The following is a 22993-nucleotide window of genomic DNA, read 5'->3' on the forward strand; positions in this document are numbered from 1 at the left end:
TTACAGTTTCTGCTGTAAGCTAATTTTTTTTATTATATTGAGAAATGTTTTCCCTACTCCAAACATTTTCTTTTAGTGGTAATTCCTCAGTGGTGTGAGTGTTAAGACTTCTTTAGTAAAAAATACCATAGTACACTGGTTAAGAGTAAAAGCTGTAGGATACAAAGTTTCAGTTAGACAAGAGGAAGCAGTTTTTGAGATCTATTGCACAGCAGGGTGACTATAGTTAATAATACTGTGTTGCATGTTTCAAAATTACTGAGAAAGTAAATTTCAAATGTTCTCACCCCAAAAAAATGATAAGTATATAAGGTGATGGATATGTTAATTAGCTTAATCATTCCACATTGAATACATATATCAAAACATCACATTGTACTCCATAAATATATATAATTATATTTTGTCAATTAAAAATAAATTTTTTAAAAGAATAAGCTACACCCACACACAAAAGTAAGTCACAGCTATTGGATTAGTTGGTCCTAGATTTGAATACAAGTTCCCCTGACTTCTTAGTCGTGAGCCCTTGATCAACTTAAATTCTTTGAACCTGTTTACACATCTGAAAATAGAAATAAAATTAATAGTACCAACCTCATAGAATTATCATGATGCTCAGATTAGTTAATGCTTATGACATACTTGGCATCAGGTCTGGCAAATAGTAAACAATAATATGAGTTATTACTTTTTTTTTTTTTTGAGATGGAGTCTTGCTCTGTCACCAGGCTGGAGTGCAGTAGTGCCATCTGAGCTCACTGCAACCTCTGCCTCCCAGGTTCAAGCGATTCCCCTGCCACAGCCTCCTGAGTAGCTGGGACTACAGGCTTGTGCTACCACGCTCAGCTAACTTTTTGTATTTTAGTACAGACAGAGTTTCACCATGTTGGCCAGGATGGTCTCGATCTCCTGACCTCATGATCCGCCTGCCTCGGCCTCCCAAAGTGCTGGGATTACAGGCGTACTGAATTCATCTTTATTTATAATGGTATATGATATGATATAGGGATTTGAGTGTTCTTTTTTACCCCAGATCTTTAACCAATTTGTCTTAGCATTTTCTGAATAACTGGTCATTTCATAATTGATTAGAAAAATGTCACTGTCATGAAATATACTTATATATACTCTTTTAAAAAATAGGTGGACAGGAAGTAGGATTTATTGGTGGGCATCAGGAGGGGACAGCACAGTGGAAGCCCTCACTAGAGCAGGGCCGGACACTTGTCCAGAGGACCACGACTGGGGATGTACTTGGCCCCACAGCCATATAGGAGGAGCCACTTCTCAGCCACCGTATCTTCAAATTCATCCACCTTGGGCCCGACGGTGGCTCACACCTGTAATCCCAGCACTTTGGGAGGCCAAAGTGGACAGATTCCCTGAGCTCAGAAGTTCAAGACCAGACTTGGCAATACGGTGAAAACCCATCTCTACCAAAATACAAAAAAAATTAGCTGGGCGTGGCAGCGTGCGCCTGTAGTCCCAGCTATTCGGGAGGCTGAGGCAGGAGAATTGCTTGAACCTGGGAGGTGGAGGTTGCAGTGAGCCAAGATTGCGCCACTGCACTCCAGCCTGAGCGACAGAGCGAGACTACATCTCAAAAAAAAAAAAAAAAAAAAAAATTCATCGGCCTTGAATTTGGTAAAGCCCCACTTCTTTGAGATGTGGATCTTCTGGCAGCCAAGTAACATGAACTTGGCCCTGCATAGGTCCTCAATCACATGCTGCTTGTTCTGCAGCTTGGTGCGGATGGACATGATGACTTGGCCTATGCGAACCCTGGCCACAGTGCCCTGGGGCTTTCCCAAGGAATCTGTTTGGAGTCTACACTGGGGGTAGTGCAAGGTCAGAGACATGAACATACATTTGAAAGGCCTGTCTCCAAGGTCCCTTAGAGCAATCCATCCAAGAAACAGGCTGCATACCCTGACAAGGAAGCTGCTGTTTGCAGCCATGGCACACCAGGGCCCCATGAGGAAAGAAACTTGGTTGGCTTAATTGGCCGTAGCTTCTACAAACTTTTATTTGTTATGGGATTTCTACTCTATTTCATTGATTTGCCTGTTTGCTTTTGCACATTTAGCACACTATTTTACTTTGTAGCATTGTATAGCTTTGTAACATGTTTTCCTATTTAGTTGTAAAAGTACTCCCCTGATATTATTTTTTATATTTTCATGATTGTATTTACTGAAACAACTTCTCTATGGAGCACTGTCATAGCTTAGTGAAGGGAGTACTGGAATCAGAGGACACAGTCACTACTGTGAGTGGGATGTATGTGTGTTTGTGTAGGGGAGCCGTGGGGGAGAGATCTTCCATTTCACCATTCATTCTCATGCCAGGCATAGTGTTTGGTTTGGAAATATAGGCTGAATAAGACATGGACTCTGCTCTCAAGAAGTCTTCAGTGTAGGGCAGAGACAAATAAAACAGTGATTTTTAGCACTGGATGATTGTAGAGAGTGATATGGGAGCACAGAGGTGGGTCATCGCAATGAGGAAGTGACAGCTGATTTGAGTTTTGAAGGATACAATTGAGGTGGTAAAGCAGAAAGGAAGTGAAGGTAGAAGGGGACCCAGGAGAAAGGTCCTCTAGGAAGGGGAACAGAATGCGTGAAGGTATGTCAATTTGTAGAAAACAACAACCTGTTCGGTGTGGTTGGAGAGGATGTGGGAGGTGGGGGGATGACTGGAGTGTAAAGGTACATACACCCAAAATAACTCTAGGACATCTAAAGGGCAGCTTCACTACCCGAGTTCTAGCTGATGTCCTTTCTTCTCCCTGAAGCTTTCAGCATACACCATTGCATGAAGATTTGGTCAGTCCAGATTACTGAGGAAGAATCCTGTGATATTTTTTGACATCTTTTATTCATTTTTATTTAATTTCCACTCCTGTTCCTTGAATGCAGCTTCTACAAATTTACTTGCCTAGATACTAGGATATAAAGTGAACAAAATGAAGACCCTGCCCTCATAGAGTTTATAGTTTGAGTAAAGAAAGACAGAAAATTTAAAAAATAAGGATGTAAATATGTAGTTTGCTAGTTGGCAATAAAGGATGCTTTGGAGAAAAATAAATCTGCATCAGAGGGATAAATATGCAGTACTTACTACATTGTGTTGTAACTCCTCCCCACTAGACTGAGTGCTTTTTGAGGTCATAGATTTTGTTTTATCAATCCCTGTAGTTGACTAGTCCAGTGTCTAGAAAAGAGTACATGTTTAATAAAAATAGAAAAGCAATATAGGTTACTCCTGGGTGAGGCTGCCTTGGCCCAATTCAATCTCTGCCACTAATTAATCATGACCTTGGATAAGGTACTCAGTTCTGTATGCCTCAGTTTCCTTATCTTAAAAATGAAGACTGGCCGGGCGCGGTGGCTCACGCCTGTAATCCCAGCACTTTGGGAGGCCGAGGCGGGCAGATCACCTGAGGTCAGGAGTTCAAGACCAGCCTGACCAACATGGTGAAACCCCCATCTCTACTAAAAATACAAAGTTAGCCAGGCATGGTGGCTCATGCCTGTAATCCCAGCTACTCAGGAGGCTGAGGCAAGAGAATCACTTGAACCTGGTGGGGGTGTAGGTTGCAGTGAGCTAGATTGTTCCATTGCACTCTAGCCTGGGCAACAAGAGTGAAACTCTGTCTCAAAAAAAAAAAAAAAAAAAAAAAAAAAAAAGACAAAGAAGGTACCATCCTCATAGGGTTGCTAAGAGAATTAAATAAGATAATATATTAAAGCACTTAAAATTGTCCCTTTGCATAGGTAGCACTCAACAAATGACAACTGTTATTACTCAATAATGGACTATAATCTGAGTGCATTCCAACAACATGGACCTTAGGGCAATGAAAATAATTTATTGTCAGTTGAAGATATTGCTAGTGCTAGAGTCTGCTTCTGAATTTACACCAGTATATCACGTAGCCCAAATGCTGTCTGAGACATTTACCCAGAACATGGCGGCATGAGCAACTGACACAGCCCCTGGCTGTCCTTTCATGAACTTCAGACCCCACTTTGCATCCCGCAGCCCACCAGAATGGAGGCTCTCTGCCTCGTTACTAGCTTTGGGAATATGGCATTAAAAATAGGATTGTTGAGCCAGATGCAGTGGTTCATGCCTGTAATCCCAGCATTTTGGGGGCCGAGGCATGCAGATCACCTGAGGTCAGGAGTTCAGGACCAGCCTGGCCAACATGGCAAAACCCCATCTCTACTAAAAATACAAAAATTAGCCAGGCATGGTGGTGCACACCTGTGGTCCCAGCTACTTGGGAGGCTGAGGTAGGAGAATCGCTTGAGCCTGGGAGGCAGAGTTTGCAGTGAACCGAGATCACGCCACTGTATTCCAGTCTGGGTGACAGAGTGAGACCCTGTCTCAAAAAAAAAAAAATAGAATTGTCCAGATTCATTTGGTGATAACATGTTCTGACAGTATTTAGCCTACAGGCCATGTACATTTTCATCATCTCTTCTCAGTGAAGGGATTGCCTGGAGCAATGTCATGTGTCTAGAAATACTGCCTTCTAAATTGTCAACAAAGTAAAAGAGAATCATTTCTTAAATTTGTCTGGGGATTCTGTAGTTTGCAAAGCACTCTCCTATCCATTATCATTCAATCTGCAAGCAAACACTCCAGAGATGCAAGACAGGGTGATCATTTCCACTTAACGGCGATGAAAACGAGACTCATATGGTTAAGCGTCAGCCACATTCTTCTCACTCATGATTCTGTCCCCATGCCCTACATGAGGTTTCTCACAAATCCTGGGTTTCCTCAAACTAGTCAACATGTTGATATGGGCCCTTTATCTTGGTATTTATCAATTTATACATATTTTTCAGCATATCCAAAACTTCCCCATGTTTAGAGCCACAAAATGTATAACTATATATATTTTTTTTAGGTTAGGTGAAGCTGACCTCAATCCACTGGAGCAGCATGAATCTTCTGCACCCAGTACCCAACAGCTCCCTGACATGGGGGCCAACAACCCCTGGTTGTAGGATGGAGGCTAGAATTCTGAAGTGACTCCAAACAAGTCCATAGTTGCCCTGAGTAATAATGATGATAGTTGATCTGTTACCATGGCACAAATCAAGGCATACTGGAAAATATACCCTGCTATATACTCAGGTCAGTAGCTTTTAAAAAATTGGTGGTGTGTAGCATATTGAAATAAGTTTGCTAACTTATCATACCATGTAAGGATAGTAAATCATCATCATCATCATCATCATCATCAAATAACAATATAGGGGCCTTTCGACACCAAGAAGGTAGGAAAAATAGAATCTCAGAAGAAGGGACAGTACATTTAGCTTTATGAAGAACCCACAAATCATCCTAATATTTCCTGTTCTAACAAGGTCTGTGCAAAACACTTCATCAGGCACTTGCTCTAGGGCTGGCATTTGAAATCACGGCTCTGGGAGTTATAACATCATTTCTACACTTTTTGGCCTGGTATCCTTAACTCCTGCTATGTTCAGAGCTGGAGAATTCCAGCCCTAAGAAGGTAAAATATGGATTAACAATAAAGGTTCTCTGCACATCTGAGATGGCCCAAAGACTTGTGAATCATTCTTTCTGGATATGCTACTAAAACAGAGGGAGCTGGGCGCAGTGGCTCATGCCTGTAATCCCAGCACTTTGGGAGGCCAAGGCAGGAGGATCATGAGGTCAGGTGTTCGAGAGCAGCCTGGCCAGCATGGTGAAACCCTGTCTGTACTAAAAATACAAAAAATTAGCCAGGCATGGTGGCATGCACCTGTAGTCCCAGCTACTTGGGAGGCTGAGGCAGGAGAATTGCTTGAACCCAGCAGGCGGAGGTTGCAGTGAGCCGAGATGACACCACTACACTCCAGCCTGGGTGACAGAGCGAGACTCCATCTCAGAAAAAAAAAAAAAAAAAAAAGCAGTGAACGTGATATAATTAAGTATTGTTTGGAACAGTACATTTGTTTTTGTAGTGGTTGGAACAACATGTTAATCCCAAGAAGTCTTAGCCTGGGAATAATTATGGAACCTGCAGTTAGCAGAGGGAAGCGCCTGTTTGGATGCCACAAGTTATTGCAACCCATGGAGAAGCTGTCATTCATAGATGAGATCCTGACTTTTGTGCATTACCAATACCCACATTAAAAAGCCCTATTGTGAACATTTGGGCAGACATTATTGTTGTTATTATCATTTAGAGAAACAGGGTCTCACTGTGTTGCCCATGCTAGAGAGCAGTGGCATGATCATAGCTCACTGTAAGTTCAAACTTTTAGGCTTAAGTGATCCTCCCACCTTAGCCTTCTGAGTAGCTAGGACAACAGGTTCATGCCACCATGCGTTGCTTACTTTTTGGTTTTATTTTTTGGTAGAGTTGGGGGTCTCTTTATGTTGCCCAGGCTGGTCTTGAACTCCTGGCCTCAAGTGATCCTCCCATTCAGCATTCCAAAGTGCTTGGATTACAGACATGTGCTACTGCACCCAGTCCAGACATTATAAATGTCATTATAAAGTGAAAAGCATATTACTGAAAAAAGCAAGAGGATAGAGATAATATTTTTTGAGTGTCTAACATGTGTCAGACACATGCAAGCAAACCAAATATCATTCACAATAACCTTCAAAACTAGCTATCCTTATTTTGTGAGTGAGGAAATTGATGTAGAAGATAGAGAACTAGAACAAGATCACATAGCTGGAAACTGACAGAGTTCAAGTCTATTTGAATCCGAAACCATGCTTTCTATATAACATTACTAGGGAAAAGAGAACAAAGACCTAGAGTCACACTGCCTTTTAGCATGGTGAAATATAAACCACTGGAACCAAAAGTACTTGCAGGTTAAAACTAAAGGGGGACTTCTTAAAGTTGATAAACACCGTCTATGAAAAACCTACCAATAACATTATTCTGAATGCTGAAAGACTGAATGGTAGAAGACTGTTTCCTAAGATTGGGAACAAGGCAAGGAAGTTTTGCTCTCATCACTTTTATTCAACTATTCATTGGAGGTCCTAGACAGTGTAATAAGTCAAGAAAAATAAATAAAAGGCCTAAATGTTGGAAAGGAAGACATAAAACTGTTTTTATTTACAGATTAATAAGATCAGAGAATCCTCAACAATCTAGAAAAAAGCTACTAGAATAAATGGATTTAGCAAGGCTGCAAAAAAAGTTGATATAAAAAATTCAAGTGTATTTCCATATACCAGCAATGAACTACTGGAAAATTAAATTTAAAAACCAATGCCAGCCTGGTGTGGTGGCTCACACCTATAATCCCAGCACTTTGGGAGGCTGCAGCTGGAAGATCAATTGAGCCCAGGAGTTCGAGATCAGCCTGGGTAATATAGCAAGGGAGACCTCATATCTATAAAGACAAACAAACAAACAAAAAAGAATCCACAGCTCATGGAACTTAAAATATTTATTGGATATAAATTACAGCTCAATAAAGTTGATTTTAAAAATAAAAAATTTTGCATTGAAAATTTTTTAAATAAATTCCTAGTTGTGTCCTTGTACTAGCAACTGTAAAGAAAGACCTGCACAGACCCAGTCTCAGGTTGTGCACATGTGCTCTTTATTTGGAAATGATGGCCTACGCAGGTAAACAGAGGTAAAATGTCTGACCAAATAGAAGAAACTCATTGCTCCAAGATTTGATTTTTATTACTAGACTATTACTTAAAATCTGCATATATCAACAACAGGTTTTGAAGGCAGGAGACAAGAGTAAAGTCACAGGGATAGTCAATGGAGAGAATTAATGAGGCCATGAGAATCTCATATAGGGCAGTAAGAAAGTCATTAAATGCTCTCCTATCTTCTATCTTGAAAGGATTCCTGAAAGGGCAAGACTGAAGGCTTTAGCAAGAGAGGATATACACACTCTGGCAGCCCGGAGTTCTGAGGTTACAGTAGGCATTTCCCAGTCCAGGAGAGTAAAATTAAACAGAAATATTATGTAATGGATGGACCCATTGTAGCCATGTATTCTAAAGAAATACTGGGCCAGGCATGGTGGCTTATGCCTGTAATCCCAATGCTTAGGAAGGCCAAGGCTGGAGGATTGCCTGAGCCCAGGAGTTCAAGACCAGCCTGGACAACACAGTGAGACTCTGTCTCTACAAAAAAATTTAAAAAATTTCCCAGGTGGGCCCAGCGTGATGGCTTATGCCTGTAATCCCAGCACTTTGGGAGGCTGAGGCAGGCAGATCACAAAGTCAGGAGATCGAGACCATCGTGGCTAACACAGTGAAACACCGTCTCTACTAAAAATACAAAAAATACAAAAAATTAGCCAGACATGGTGGCATGCACCTGTAGTCCCAGCTACTCAGGAGGCTGAGGCAGGAGAATTGCTTGAACCCAGGAGGCAGAGGTTTCAGTGAGCCGAGATCGTTCCACTGCACCCCAGCCTGGGCAACAGAGCGAGACTCCCTCTCAAAAAGAAAAAATTACCCAGGTGTGGTGGCATGTGCCCAAAGTCCCAGCTGCTCAGGAGGTTGGGGCTGGAGGATTGCTTGAGCCCAGGAAGTTGAGTCTATAGTGAGCAAGGATAGTGCCACTGCACCTCAGCCTGGGCCACAGAGCCAGAGCTGTCTCTTAAAAAAAAAAAAATTGTACACGTGCATGAGGAAACATGGATGGGAATAGTTATTGAAGAGTGGCTTGTAAAAAAAAAAATGAGAAATGAGAAAGGATTTAATGAAGTAAGGCACAAAGTCACATCTGTTTTGGAGCAGATCCTATCAGTTCCCCACCCATATGACCTAGCACTTACCATGTCTGTGTATGTCAACTGACTTCCAATTGATAGCACAAGCATCTCCTTGACTGAAGGCTTTTTCTGGCCACCAGAGCCCTCTCTGCCCAGATGCATGGCAGGCCAAAAGTCCCTGAGTCAATGTGCCTCTGAAGTAGCCCTTGATCAATGGCAGATGGAAGTCAGTGGATAAATATTCCAGTTCTCTTTAGGTAGAAACATTGGACAGTTGTGTACTACATTGGCTCCCAGTTTCGCCATGGAGTTGAGCTCTGGTTTTACATACAGTGATGACTTGCTTGAAAAAACACCGTTTATTGGCTTCCTTCCCTTCCCTGTCTCATTTCCCCACTACCCTATTTTCTGGGATCACCTCCCACATAAAGTAATTACACTTAAATCCTGCCTCAAGGTCACCTTTCAAATTCAGCATTATGAAAGAACAAATCACATTAATAAATAGATTATGAAAAGATCCTCATAACATATTGTTAAGTGAAAAAGCATTTTATAGAACTATATGTATAGTATAATAGCATGTATTTTGAAAACACAAAAAATAGAACCATACTTTTTTTTTCTTGAGACAGAGTCTTGCTCTGTCATCCAGGCTGGAGTGCAGTGGCATGATCTCAGCTCACTGCAACCTCCGCCTCCTGGGTTCAAGTGATTCTCGTGCCTCAGCCTCCCAAGTAACTGGGACTACGGGAGTGTGCCACCACACCCAGCTAATTTTTATACTTTTTGTAGAGACAGCATTTCACTATGTTGACCAGGCTGGTATAGAATTCCTGAGCTCCAGCAATCTGCCCACCTCAGCCTCCCAAAGTGCTGGGATTACAGGTGCAAGCCACAGCACCCAGCCGAGAACCATACATTTTAAAATGTGCATGTGTGTGTGCAAATGCCAAGAATCTTCTCATGAATTACCTGTGATTTTATTTTATTTTATTTATTTTGAGACAGGGTCTTGCTCTGTCACACAGACTGGAGGGCAGTGGTGCAATCACAGCTCACGGCAGCCTTGACCTCCTGGGCTCAAGCTATTCTCTTGCCTCAGCCTCCAGAGTAGCTGAGACTACAGGTGCCCACCACCATGCACAGCTAATTTTGTTTTTATTATTATTTGTAGAGACAAGGTCTTGCCATGTTGCCTAGGCCGATCTCAAACTCCTGGGCTCAAGCAATCCTCCTGTCCCAAAGTACTGGGATTACAAGCATGAGCCACCTCACTCGGCCTACTTGTGTTTCTAAAAGTAAATTTAAAATACTTTATAATGGATGGAAGAGCTCAGTTTACGTCAGCTTAAACCAACACTGGGCACTGGGGACGCCTAGCAAAATAGGAGCCCAGTTTCTGCCCTTGGAGAGCTTGTAGAGCATTAAAGGCAACAGATGAGTAAACATTTGCAAGGCCAGGTGACAAGTACCATGACAGACAAAAGCAGAGGGACTGCAGTAACCCAGAGGTGGGGCCTGGCCAGCCATCTGCAGAAAAAATTCATTCCTCTTCTACCTGCCCTGCAGCCTTAGGTACACTTCAACTCAAATCGCTAGAGCTCAGTCAGCAGAGCTGAAGGTATAACGATTAAGAATTAAGCAAATCAGGTACTTACCACCCAGTCAGAATACAGTTTTAATGGAAGGATAATGACATCCCTGGAGGAATGTCCTGGAGCAGGAATTTATCAGTGTTTCTAGCACCCCCAGGAATTTCTAGTGGACAATTACATTGACACATTGCCCCTAGCTTTTCAGATCTCTCACCAGCCTCCGGACCTCCCACCCCTACCCCATGCTCTGAGACCAGCCCACTAAGCAATCTTCTGCTGAGGATTTAGCTTTCCATGGAGGCTTGCTAGGGGAAGAAAGTGTATTTGAGGAGGCAAGTGTTACAACCCAGCTGTCACTGGAAGGCAATCAACTGGCCGGTTTCTTGCCTCTGGGACCTTATTACGAGGTCCCTTAGCCCATTGGTTCCCAACTTTGCTGCATATTAGAATCTACTGGGGAGCTTTTAAAAATCCTGATGCCTAGGTCACACTTCATACCTACTAAGTTGTGTGGGGGGCGTGGGGGTGACCAGGCAGTGGTGTGCTAAAGCTGGCTGCTACCTGGCTCTGGAGAACCTATTGTGTACATCTCTTCCCAATTCTGTCTTCAATGATGTCATACTAACAGCTTGAAATTAACCATGGCCGGGTGCGGTGGCTCACGCCTGTAATCTCAGCACTTTGGGAGGCCAAGGTGAGTGGATCACCTAAGGTCAGGAGTTCGAGACCAGGCTGGCCAACAGGGTGAAACCCCGTCTCTACTTACAAAAAAAAAAAAAAATTAGCTGGGCGTGGTGGCACACACCTGTAATCCCAGCTACTTGGGAGGCTGAGGCAGAAGAATTGCTTGAACCCGAGAGGCAGAGGTTGCAGTGAGCCGAGATCATGCCATTGCACTCCAGCCTAGGCAACAGAGTGAGACTCTGTCTCAAAAAAAAAAAAAAGAAATTAACCATGATAGAAGTTTTTATGCCATGGATATCGGTTATAAATCAGGGCTTTCTTTTCGTTCTAAGCAGCCAATTCTTAAAATATTTACCAGCATACCACTGAAACCAGGCATCAGTATTTTTTGAATATCCTCAGGTGATTCCAATGTGCAATACGGTCTGGAAACTACCACTGTCTTAGTCTTTCCCAAATAACGCTCATTGTAGTCTTGGCTAATTTGGTTTCACCTGCTAACCCTAGCAATAAGTATTTAAGGCTGTGGCTCTCTAATCTGGGACCACTGTCTCCGCGGACTTTCAGCGAGGACAACCTTTATTCTGCCCTGGAGGCTGAGCTCTGTAACGTGGTGTATTGGGGTGGATAGGTGGTAATTTTGTGTATGGTTCATTGCTGCCCTTTTGATGAAAAGTATCTTGTTGTATTTGGATTCTAAGCTGAAAATAGATCCACAGAATATTGTCTGTATAACATTATGAAACATTCCTGATTTTACTACTGTGTCCAATGCATGTGAGTTATACTTTCATTTATTAAGGCTTAAGAAGTCAAAGTAATAAAGGGCACCTACAAATGTTAAGCATAACAATTTTGTAATCTATTTTAAAACTTTCTTTTTTACTAACTTTAAGATAAAACGTTCACCACTCATCTGGGAAGAAGGAAGTTTGGGACATCGTCTGACTCACATGGCCAAGGACACGGGTCAGGGCTGAGGTTTGGTCCTGGGGTTTGGAGCTGGGATAAATAACCCATCCAGGGACTGAAAAATGGAGAGGGGTAAGATGAGGCCAACATCCTGAGATACATGCAAAGGGAATTCTCCTGGGGCTCAGAGCCTGTGTTGTTAGGATGGGAAGAGGCCCAGTTGTAGGGGAAGAAGAACCAGGTGGTACGTGAACTTAGATTTGTCTGGCCTCACCCAGTCCCCAGCTTGTTGCCATGTCCTGTCTCTATCTTAGTTGCTATTGGCTCCCTGACTGATTCTTCCACTGTCTTGTCTGGCTTCTCTTGTTATACCTTCCGGTAGCTGATCCTGAACGTGCATGTTGTCCTTCAGCAATACCAAGTGCCTATGAGGTTTGTAGCCTTGCTCCCACTCTTATCAAGCCTCCACCTTCGCTTTGGCATTGATGACTTCATCCCGTGTCACAAGACTGATGGAGGGCCTGTAGGGGCTCAGAAAAATGGATGAAGGAAGATGGGAGAAGCATTTTACAATTTACTAAGATTTAAGTATCACATCTCATCTCCCCAACCAATTCCCCAAACAGAAGAGCACTGGAAATAGAGATACTAGGAAAATAATGACAAGTAAGCAACACACAGAAGTGAGCAAAGAGGCCAGGTATTGTGGCTCATGGTTGTCATCCCAAGCCTTTGGAAGGCTGAGGCAGGAGGATTGCTTCAGCACAGAAGTTTGAGAACAGCCTGGGCTGCTTCTCTAAAAAGAAAAAAAAAGTGAGGAAAGAAACTATCTATCCCAAGAGGCTACTCTGTGTCAGGCATTGTGCTAGATATTTCATATAGTAATATATGACCTTAGTTAATTTTCTCAATATTACCTTCTACTGCAAAATAGGTGTTATTATACCCGTTGTACAGATGAGGAAACAAGCTCAAGTGTCAAGTGCCCAAGGTCAGACAGCTAGAAAGTTTTTCACAGCATCACATAAATAAGATAATATAAATAAGAGTGCATGTTTCAAATAAATATTGCAGACATTGAATGTCTAAATTCTTCAGGGGAGAGAGAGATCCAGAGGGACTTGTATCAGGAAAAATGCTTCATGAAAGATCTGAGGCTACAGCCCAGTGCAGTGGCTCACGCCTGTAATCCTGGCACTTTAGGAGGCCGAGGCAGGCAGATTCTAACAAGCAACAAGGCAAAACCCCAACTCTACAAAATACAAAAAAATTAGTCAGCTGTGGCGGCACATGCCTGTAGTCCTAGCTACTCAGGAAGCTGAGGTGAGAGGATCACCTGAGCCCAGGGAGGTCGAGATTCTCAAAAAAAAAAAAAAAAAAAAAAAAAGACGACAAAGAAGAAGATCTGAGGCTCCAAGAGCAAAGCCTTAAAAGTGAGTAGAACTTGGGTAGAAGAAGAGGTAGAAAGATAAGCCAGGCCCGAAGCATGGAGACAGAGAACGGACGGAGTGTGACCCAGAGGAATGTGTGTGCTAAAAGGTCAGAGGTGATCCTATTTCCTTCTGCTAACAGTTTTGGGTAAGAAATGTTAAAAAAGTATCATGCACCCAGTGAGGGAGGCCCCTGGCTGCCAGGCTTGAAAGGGTAAGAATTCTCTGCCTGTCCTTCCCAGTACTCCATAGCATCACTTCTTTGCCCCTTCCCCCCAGCTGTAGGTTACAGTGGGAAGTGGGCCAGCCCCAGCTTTGTCACTCACTAGATGTGTGAGATTTGGTAAGGTACCTTGCCTTCCCGAGTCTGTTGCTTCGTTTGCAAAATGGGACATGTTGATGATTGATCACATGAGATAACAGGTGTTGAGCACCCAGCACTGTTGAATGTGAGTTGCTCCTTTTGTAGTCCTTTAATCTTCCTGGGCCTGGCCCAAGTTCTGCAAAGTCTTTGCAGACAACTCGTGGGGTGAGCCAGTTCTTGGAAGAAAGGGAAGATCACCTCCCACTTCCTGCACATTATATTCCTACTTATGCATTCTGATGTCCTGCTTGCTTTTTTAGGCACTAAGTGTTATCCTGCTGACTCACTTCCGACTTCTCGTTCATCATGCTCAGCTCCTGAAAATGGAACAAAATGGAAAAGGCCGGAAATTGTACTGTCTGGTGATGTGTTTAAGGGGCCAGCCACTCCACATGGATGGAATGCTGGGGACATGAACTGAGTGGTGCCCAAAATGATTTCTCCACTGGACACTTGGGACACTTTGCCTTGGATTGTAATACCTGTACTAATAATAACCATCCCACTTACTGCTAGTAAGCCCCAGGCTAAGTGCTTTCCATGGATTGTCTCTTTGAATTATCACAACTACATATGTCAGGGAACCTCTCTATTTTACAGACAGGGAAATTTTTCACACTAAGATAGGTTAAGGAACTTGCCCAAGGTCTCATAGCTGGTAAGGGACAGATTAAGGATTCAAACCCATGATCTAGATTTGTGCTGTCTAATATAGTAGCTACTAGCCACATGTGGCTAGTGAATTTTGTTTTCCTTTTTTTTTTTTTTTTTTTTAGATAGGGTCTCACTCTGCTGCTCAGGCTAAAGTGCAGTGGCATGATCATGGCTCACTGCAGCCTCGACCTCCCTGGGTTCAGGTGATCCTCCCACTTCAGCCTCTTGAGTTGCAGGGACTACAGGCACATGCCACCATGCCTGGCTAATTTTTTTTTTTTTTTTAATAGAGATGGGGTTTCACTATGTTCCCCAGGCTGGTCTTGAACTTCTGGGCTCAAGCGATCCTCCCACCTTGGCCTCCCAAATTGCTGGGATTACAGGTGTGAGCCATCACACCTGGCCTCTTTTAACTTTTTAGTGTGACTATTACAACACAAAATTTCATATGTGGCTCTCATATTTCTCTAGGACAGCACTGATCCAAATCATGAACATTTTTTTTTATCATACTTTAAGTTTTAGGGTACATATACAGGTTAGTTACATATGTGTACATGTGCCATGTTGGTGTGCTGCACCCAGTAACTCGTCATTTAACATTAGATATATCTCCAAATGCTATCCCTCCCCACCTCCCCACCCCACAACAGGCCCCAGTGTGTGATGTTCCCCTTCCTGTGTCCATGTGTTCTCATTGTTCAATTCCCGCCTATGAGTGAGGACGTGCGGTGTTTGGTTTTTTGTCCTTGTGATAGTTTGCTGAGAATGATGGTTTCCAGCTTCATCCATGTCCCTACAAAGGACATGAATTCATCATTTTTTATGGCTGTATAGTATTCCATGGTGTATATGTGCCACTTTTTCTTAATCCAGTCTATCATTGTTGGACATTTGGGTTGGTTCCAACTCTTTGCTATTGTGAATAGTGCCACAATAAACATACGTGTGCATGTGTCTTTATAGCAGCATGATTTATAATCCTTTGGGTATATGCCCAGTAATGGAATTGCTGGGTCAAATGGTATTTCTAGTTTTAGATCCCTGAGGAATCGCCACACTGACTTCCACAATGGTTGAACCAGTTTACAATCCCACCAACAGTGTAAAAGTGTTCCTATTTCTCCACATCGTCTCTAGCACCTGTTGTTTCCTGACTTTTTAATGATCGCCATTCTAACTGGTGTGAGATGCTATCTCATTGTGGTTTTGATTTGCATTTCTCTGATGGCCAGTGATGATGAGCATTTTTTCATGTATCTTTTGGCTGCATAAATGTCTTCTTTTGAGAAGTGTCTGTTCATATCCTTTGCCCACTTTTTGGTGGGGTTGTTTGTTTTTTTCTTGTAAATTTGTTGGAGTTCATTGTAGATTCTGGATATTAGCCCTTTGTCAGATGAGTAGATTGCAAAAATTTTCTCCCATTCTGTAGGTTACCTGTTCACGCTGATGGTAGTTTCTTTTGCTGTGCAGAAGCTCCTTACTTTAATTAGATGCCATTTGTCAATTTTGGCTTTTGTTGCCTTTGTTTTTGGTGTTTTAGACATGAAATCCAAAACCTCCTTAAGCTGATAGGCAACTTCAGCAAAGTCTCAGGATACAAAATCAATATGGAAAAATCACAAGCATTCTTATACACCAATAACAGACAGAGAGCCAAATCATGAGTGAACTCCCATTCACAATTGCTTCAAAGAGAATACAATACCTAGGAATCCAACTTACAAGGGACGTGAAGGACCTCTTCAAGGACAACTACAAACCACTGCTCAATGAAATAAAAGAGGATACAAACAAATGGAAGAACATTCCATGCTCTTGGGTAGGAAGAATCAATATCGTGAAAATGGCCATACTGCCCAAGGTAATTTATAGATTCAATGCCATCCCCATCAAACTACCAATGACTTTCTTCACAGAATTGGAAAAAACTATATAAAGTTCATATGGAACCAAAAAAGAGCCCGCATTGCCAAGTCAATCCTAAGCCAAAAGAACAAAGCTGGAGGCATCATGCTACCTGACTTCAAACTATACTACAAGGCTACAGTAACCAAAACAGCATGGTACTGGTACCAAAACAGAGATATAGACCAATGGAACAGAACAGAGCCCTCAGAAATAATGCCGCATATCTACAACCATCTGATCTTTGACAAACCTGAAACAAGCAATGGGGAAAGGATTCCCTACTTAATAAATGATGCTGGGAAAACTGGCTAGCCATATGTAGAAAGTTGAAACTGGATCCCTTCCTTACACCTTATACAAAAATTAATTCAAGATGGATTAAAGACTTAAATGTTAGACCTAAAACCATAAAAACCCTAGAAAAAAACCTAGGCAATACCATTCAGGACATAGGCATGGGCAAGGACTTCATATCTAAAACCATGAACATTATTAAATGATCATCAGACCAATGATTTCCCAATGTTTTTGATAAATTTTTGAGCCCAACTCCTCAATTTGTGTATTCTTATTTATTCATAAATGCTATACATTTGTGCTACTCTGTAATATTATGTACATTATAAAACATTGACAAAATGGATATTTTTAAAAGATGAAATAAAAAAAATGAAACAGAAGTTGTACTAATTTCTTCCAGGAGCCTAGTGGGTCATTTTGTGCACCCCCCACCATGGTGTGCACACACCATTTTGAAAATTCTTGCACCAGAGAGACTTAGAGCTCCTGGGGGCAGAGACTTTAATACAGATGATCCCTGACTTATGATGGTTTGACTTATGATGTTTCTAGTTTACCATGATTTGAAAGTGATGCCTATTCAATAGAAAGTGTACTTTGAGTCCCCTTTCAACCACTCTGCTTTTCTTTTTTTTTTTTTTTTTTTGAGACAGAGTCTCGCTCTGTCGCCCAGGCTGAAGTGCAGTGACGTGATCTCTGCTCACTGCAAGCTCCGCGTCCTGAGTTCACGCCATTCTCCTGCCTCAGCCTCCCAGGCCGGCTAATTTTTTGTATTTTTAGTAGAGACGAGGTTTCACCACCTTAGCCAGGATGGTCTCTATCTCCTGACCTCGTGATCTACCTGCCTCAGCCTCCCAAAGTACTGGGATTACAGGCGTGAGCCACCACACCCGGCCTCAACCATTCAGCTTTTCATTTTCAGTATTCAATAAATTATGAGATATTTCAGTATTCAATATTCAATATTCAAATTATGAGATATTTCAGTATTCAGTATTCAATATTCAAATTATGAGATATTTCAGTATTCAATAAATTATGAGATATTCAACATTTTATTATAAAATAGACTGTGCTAGATGATCTTGCAGAACTGTAGGCTAACGTCAGTGTTCTGAGCACGTTAAGGTAGGTTAGGCTACGATGTTCAGTAGGTTAGGGTATTAAATGCATTTTCAACGTATGATGGGCTTATTGGGACACAAACTTGGCCGGGCGCGGTGGCTCACGCCTGTAATCCCAGCACTTTGGGAGGTCAAGGCGGGCGGATCACAAGGTCAGGAGATCGAGACCATACTGGCTAACATGGTGAAACCCCATCTCTACTAAAAATACAAAAAATTAGCCGGGCGTGGTGGCAGGCGCCTGTAGTCCCAGCTACTCAGGAGGCTGAGGCAGGAGAATGGCATGAACCCGGGAGGCGCAGCTTGCAGTGAGCCAAGATTGCGCCACTGCACTCCAGCTTGAGCGACAGAGCGAGACTCCATCTCAAAAAAAAAAAAGGGACACAAACTCATCATGAGTCCGGGAGCATCTGTACATCTATCTCCTCTCCCCCACAGTTGAAGTTAGCACCATGCCTAGATATAATTGGTGCTCAATACATGTTTGTGGAAGGAATAAATAATTCTTAATGTACAATTGTTTTCTCGTGGATTAGATTAATTTATTTATTTCACATGTATCAAGCATTTTCTATGTGTTATTATAGTACTATACTAAGCGCTGAAAAAGGAAGTTTACAAAGACTAAGCTCCTTTACTCTAGGTCTGTGCTTCTTAAGCTCTAGCGTTTGTAAGAATGACCTGGAGAGCTTGTTAAACAGATTCCTCCTCTCCTCCTCCAATTCTTATTCAGTAGCTCTGAGGTGAAACCAGATAATTTGCTGAACATCTAAGAAGCTTTTAGGAAACTACACTTTGGAGGACAGTGCTGTGCATTGGAAAATTGGAAACACCTCACATATTACATGAGGGTGAGTGTTGAAGAGAATTTATATTGCATTTTCACTATTTGCCAAGCACGTTTAAATACATCACCTCATTTAACCCTCATATCGACCTCATGAGTCATGTATTATTTCAGTTGAGGCAACTGAGATTGAGAAAGGTTAGTTAAGTTGCCTAAACTATAGAGTAAGTAAATGGCAGAGCTTGGGTTTGTACCCACTTCTGCACTCAATAATTCAGGCAAATCTGTAGCAAGTGTCTTCTTTTTTTTCAGGCACTGTCCTAAGGAACTGGGCATACAACATTGAGTGAGACAGACAAGCTCTCTGTCCCTGGTCAAACTCAACAAGCACTTAAAATATAGATATGAGGGAGGCAGTGTCATGGAGATATACAATAGAAACATATACTCTAGAAGAGAGTTAGAACTTTCCAGGAAAAAAAGTAAAATTTACACGAAGACCTGAAGGATGAATTAGAGCAGTGAAGGATGGGTGGGAAATGTTTTGGGCTGAAGATATACACGAAGGCTTGAAAGCATTCAAGGAGCTGCAGGAAGTTCAGAATGTCTGAAGTGTGGAGTGGAGGAGAGAGATAAGACTCTTGAGGTAGGTAGGCAGGAACCAGATCATGCCAGGCTATTTAGGGGTACAGCCAGCCTTTTTTTTTTTTTTGACAAGATCTCACTGTCACCCAGGCTGGAGTGCACTGGTGGGATCTCAGCTCACTGCAGCCTCTACCTCCCTAGCTCAAGCTATCCTCCCACCTCAGCCTCTTCAGTAGCTGGGTCTAGAGACATGTGTACCACTAATTTTTGTATTTTTTGTAGACACGGGGTTTTGCCACATTGCCCAGACTGATCTCCTGAGCTCAAGGGATCCACCTACCTTGGCCTCATCAAGTGCTGGGATTACAGGTGTGAGCCACTGCCCCTGGTCTCAGATTTGTATTTTTAAAAATTTACTATGCCCCCAGAGGGGGATGGATCAAAGGAGAGCTAGCTTGCAGGCAGGGAAATGGTTAAAGATGTTAGTGGTGTAAATTTGGGTAAATGCTGTGTGACTGGGAAGTAGCAGAAGTGAGGGGGATTTAAAATTGTTTAAGACTTGATGATTCAGCCTGGGCTACATGGCAAAACCCCATCTCTACAAAAAAATACAAAAATTAGCCAGGTGTGGTGGCATGTGCCTGTAGTCCCACCTACTTGGGAGGCTGAGGTGGGAGGATCACCTGAGCCCAAGAGGTGGAGGCTGCAGTGGGCTGTGATCATGCCACTGCACTCCAGCCTGGGCAACAGAGACCATGTCTCAAAAAAAAAAAAAAAAAAAGAAGACTTGATGACTGATTGATTGGAAGGGACAATGTGGACAGGCAAAGGAGGGATCGAAGAAGATGACCTCCAAGTTTTTGAGTAAACTATGCAGTTTCAGTAGGGATAAGGTTCTGTAAGCTTATTATTTCACATTTTAAAAGAAGGGTAAATTCAGATAAATGAAGTGATGGAAAGATGCTATTTTAGTAAGATTTCAATGACAGAAACTTACTTGATAGAAAATATGGGAGAGGCTGGAGGCGGTGGCTCACGCCTGTAATCTCAGCACTTTGGGAGGCCAAGGTGGGAGGTGGGAGGATCTATTGAGCCTAGGAATTTGAGACCAACCTGGGCAACATATTGAGACCCTGTTTCTAAAAAAGTAAAGAATCAGCCGGGCATGGTGATGCACATCTGTAATCCCAGCTACCTGGGAAGCTGAGGCAGGAAGACTGCTTGAGCCGGGAGTTGGAGGCTGCAATGAGCTAGGACTGTGCCACTGCAGTCTAGCCTGGGTGACAGAATGTGACCCTGTTAAGAAAGAAAGATGGAAGAAAATTATTAGTTTTGTGGTCAAGTTTACTTTTTTTGTTTTAATTTGCACCAACAGCTTTATCATTGTCGACAGTGGAGTTCTGAATGCCGGAGATTCCTCGTCTTTTTGCCAAGATCAGGATTAACTATGGAGAGGACCGGCCGTAAACTATGAACTGTCAGTCTACTGAGTTTCTTTTGTGATTGTCTTCTTGTTGAGTGACCTTGGACCTTGAGTTTCTGAAGCTCAACATTCCCTTTTTCTTCCCCTATTTTTTACCCCACACTTTACATCTTAAGTGGGATATTAGACATCTCGGATCAGTGGACCAGTTATGATTTGGACTCCGCCTCCTTCGTCTAGGTCCCGCCCACTTTAAGACCCCACCCCTTCCCTAAGCCCCGCCCCTTGAAGAGGTTGTCTCGATATGACAGCAAATTCTCCACAATCCTGTCCTATAGGAGATCTAAAGGGTGGGACTTACATCAATCTTTTTTTTCCATTTGTTTTTTCAAGTGTCTATCTGGCCCAGGTTCCATCCCACTTCATTTTCAACCCAAGGATTGGTTAATCTGTTCTTTGTCTCTGGCTCATGATTGGTTCTTTCATTCCGCCCCTCTCTTCCAGCTTTTGCAGGCGGGATTAGCACGCAGCTTCCTGCTCCTGCCAAAAAAAATAAATAAATAATAAAAGAAGAAAAAGAAAAGAGGAGAGAGGCGAAAGAAAATGTCACAAAGATCTTTGCTTTTTAATTGGCTTTAAGCCTTGTCGGTCAAGACAAACTCTGCCTTTGATTGGTCTTTCTATCTGCCCATCCCGGATCGGGGGCGGGATTTCCCCAGAAGACCCACACCTTGTTGCCACTGGCCGAATAGTGCGCCTGTCTGAAGCTCTTGGCCCAGGATTGGAGGCGGTAGCGGACAGGTGGGCGTGGATTGGCTAGGGCAGCCGGTCCGTGCAAGGCGGGGGCGGGGCCTCGGCGGCTGGTTGCGCGTGTCCGACGCTGGCTCCGCTCTATCCGGCTTTGCTAGGGGAGGTGAGTCCGGCCGCGGCGGCACCGGCGGCTGAGGAGGCGGCGGCTGAGGAGAAGGCGGCCGCGGCGGCTGAGGAGAAAGCGGCCGCGGGGACGGAAGCCGGGTGGGGGGGAGGGGGGGAGACGGAGCAGCCTTGAGCCCTGCGGGGCCGTCGCGCGGGGGACCCACCCGCTCTCCCCCCCAACCCTCCTCAGCAGAAGCAGCCGGCGGCGGGGGCAGGAGTCAGCCCTCTTCCGACCGTACCCCGCCCGCCTCCCGGGGCTCCTATTCTTTGGCCCCGGGACCCTAACCTTCTCCCGGGGCGGTTCCCTCTGTCTGGGCGTCCGAGCGCTGCCCACATCTTTCATTCCTTCCTGCACCTCCTTCCCTTCACTTTTGCCCCGGCTCTCTTTCTCCTCTCTGTCCTGCTGTCGCCTCCTCTCCTCACTCCAGCCTCCTTCCCTGGCTCATTCTGCCCAGGAAAGTTTAGAACCCCCGCCCCCCCCTCCCCAATCAGGTCAACCTGACTAGGAGTAGGGGGAGATGTAGGAAGGCCTGAGAGTTCGAGGGGGGGGGAAGCTGGAAGCTGGTTTCCCAGAAAATTTCCTCCCATCTTCTCCATTTAGGGTGGTGGGAATTTTTTTTAATCCTGTTTTTGAGGAGGTGGTAGGTGTTTAGAAAAGGATGTGGGAATGGAAGGGGTAGATGAGTCAACCCTCTTTCAAGATTCCAAGGGTGGTGTGTTACCTGATCCTTTTCGTGTGTGGAGTTCAGGGGGTCGGGAAGTTTGGCCTTTATTCCCACATTCAAAGTTGGAACCTCCCCCAAATTAAGAATGGAGTTTTAGTACCCACTTGTGGCAGGAATCCTGGGGGGAAGGGGTCCTTTTTTCCTTTTTCTTTTCTTTTTTCCCTTTTTTTTCCTTTTGGCAACCCACACCCTTCCACACACGCTCACCCCAAAATTAAACACCGAGATCCTCTAACTTGTTTGGATTGACTGATGAAGACATAAAGCCAGTTACGCTCTATGTTTTTTGAGGTGGAGTGAGTGGTTTTTCTTCATTTTTAAATGGCCAAATGACAGCTTGACCCAGTTTGCTTTCCAATCAAAGGGCATTTATTTTGAATGTCTCTTTGTGGCGCAAGAGCCAACGCAAAAATGATGGCGGCTTACAATGGCGGTACATCTGCAGCAGCAGCAGGTCACCACCACCACCATCACCACCACCTTCCACACCTCCCTCCTCCTCACCTGCACCACCACCACCACCCTCAACACCATCTTCATCCGGGGTCGGCTGCCGCTGTACACCCTGTACAGCAGCACACCTCTTCGGCAGCTGCGGCAGCCGCAGCAGCGGCTGCAGCTGCAGCCATGTTAAACCCTGGGCAACAACAGCCATATTTCCCATCACCGGCACCGGGGCAGGCTCCTGGACCAGCTGCAGCAGCCCCAGCTCAGGTACAGGCTGCCGCAGCTGCTACAGTTAAAGCGCACCATCATCAGCACTCGCATCATCCACAACAGCAGCTGGATATTGAGCCAGATAGACCTATTGGATATGGAGCCTTTGGTGTTGTCTGGTGA

The 22993-nt window shown here is 43.7% G+C and overlaps 1 protein-coding gene, 1 long non-coding RNA gene and 1 other non-coding gene across 4 annotated transcripts in view; 1 reads left to right on the forward strand and 2 right to left on the reverse strand.

The window, feature by feature from the left end:
- Positions 1 to 1879: 1879 nt before the first annotated feature.
- LOC129018489 (small nucleolar RNA SNORA70) lies at positions 1880 to 2014 on the reverse strand. The gene has a single exon (XR_008495311.1). It is a non-coding gene; the product is annotated as a small nucleolar RNA SNORA70 (small nucleolar RNA).
- A 9788-nt stretch (positions 2015 to 11802) lies between these two features.
- LOC129017838 (uncharacterized) lies at positions 11803 to 22497 on the reverse strand. Its single transcript, XR_008495149.2, has 5 exons — positions 22361 to 22497; positions 21244 to 21493; positions 20875 to 21053; positions 13718 to 14046; positions 11803 to 12456 (listed from the first exon to the last, which is right to left on the reverse strand). It is a non-coding gene; the product is annotated as an uncharacterized LOC129017838 (long non-coding RNA).
- The window catches only part of NLK (nemo like kinase), a 152759-nt gene continuing 151248 nt past the window's right edge, over positions 21483 to 22993 (forward strand). For both annotated transcript variants that reach the window (XM_054458628.2, XM_054458630.2), the window contains exon 1: positions 21483 to 22989. In XM_054458628.2, coding sequence (XP_054314603.1) covers positions 22532 to 22989 — 458 coding nt within the window. In that variant the 5' untranslated portion in view covers positions 21483 to 22531. The remainder of the gene's footprint in view (positions 22990 to 22993) is intronic.

This window comes from Pongo pygmaeus, chromosome 19, assembly GCF_028885625.2.
Source record: "Pongo pygmaeus isolate AG05252 chromosome 19, NHGRI_mPonPyg2-v2.0_pri, whole genome shotgun sequence".
In the NCBI taxonomy this organism is placed as follows: domain Eukaryota; kingdom Metazoa; phylum Chordata; class Mammalia; order Primates; family Hominidae; genus Pongo; species Pongo pygmaeus.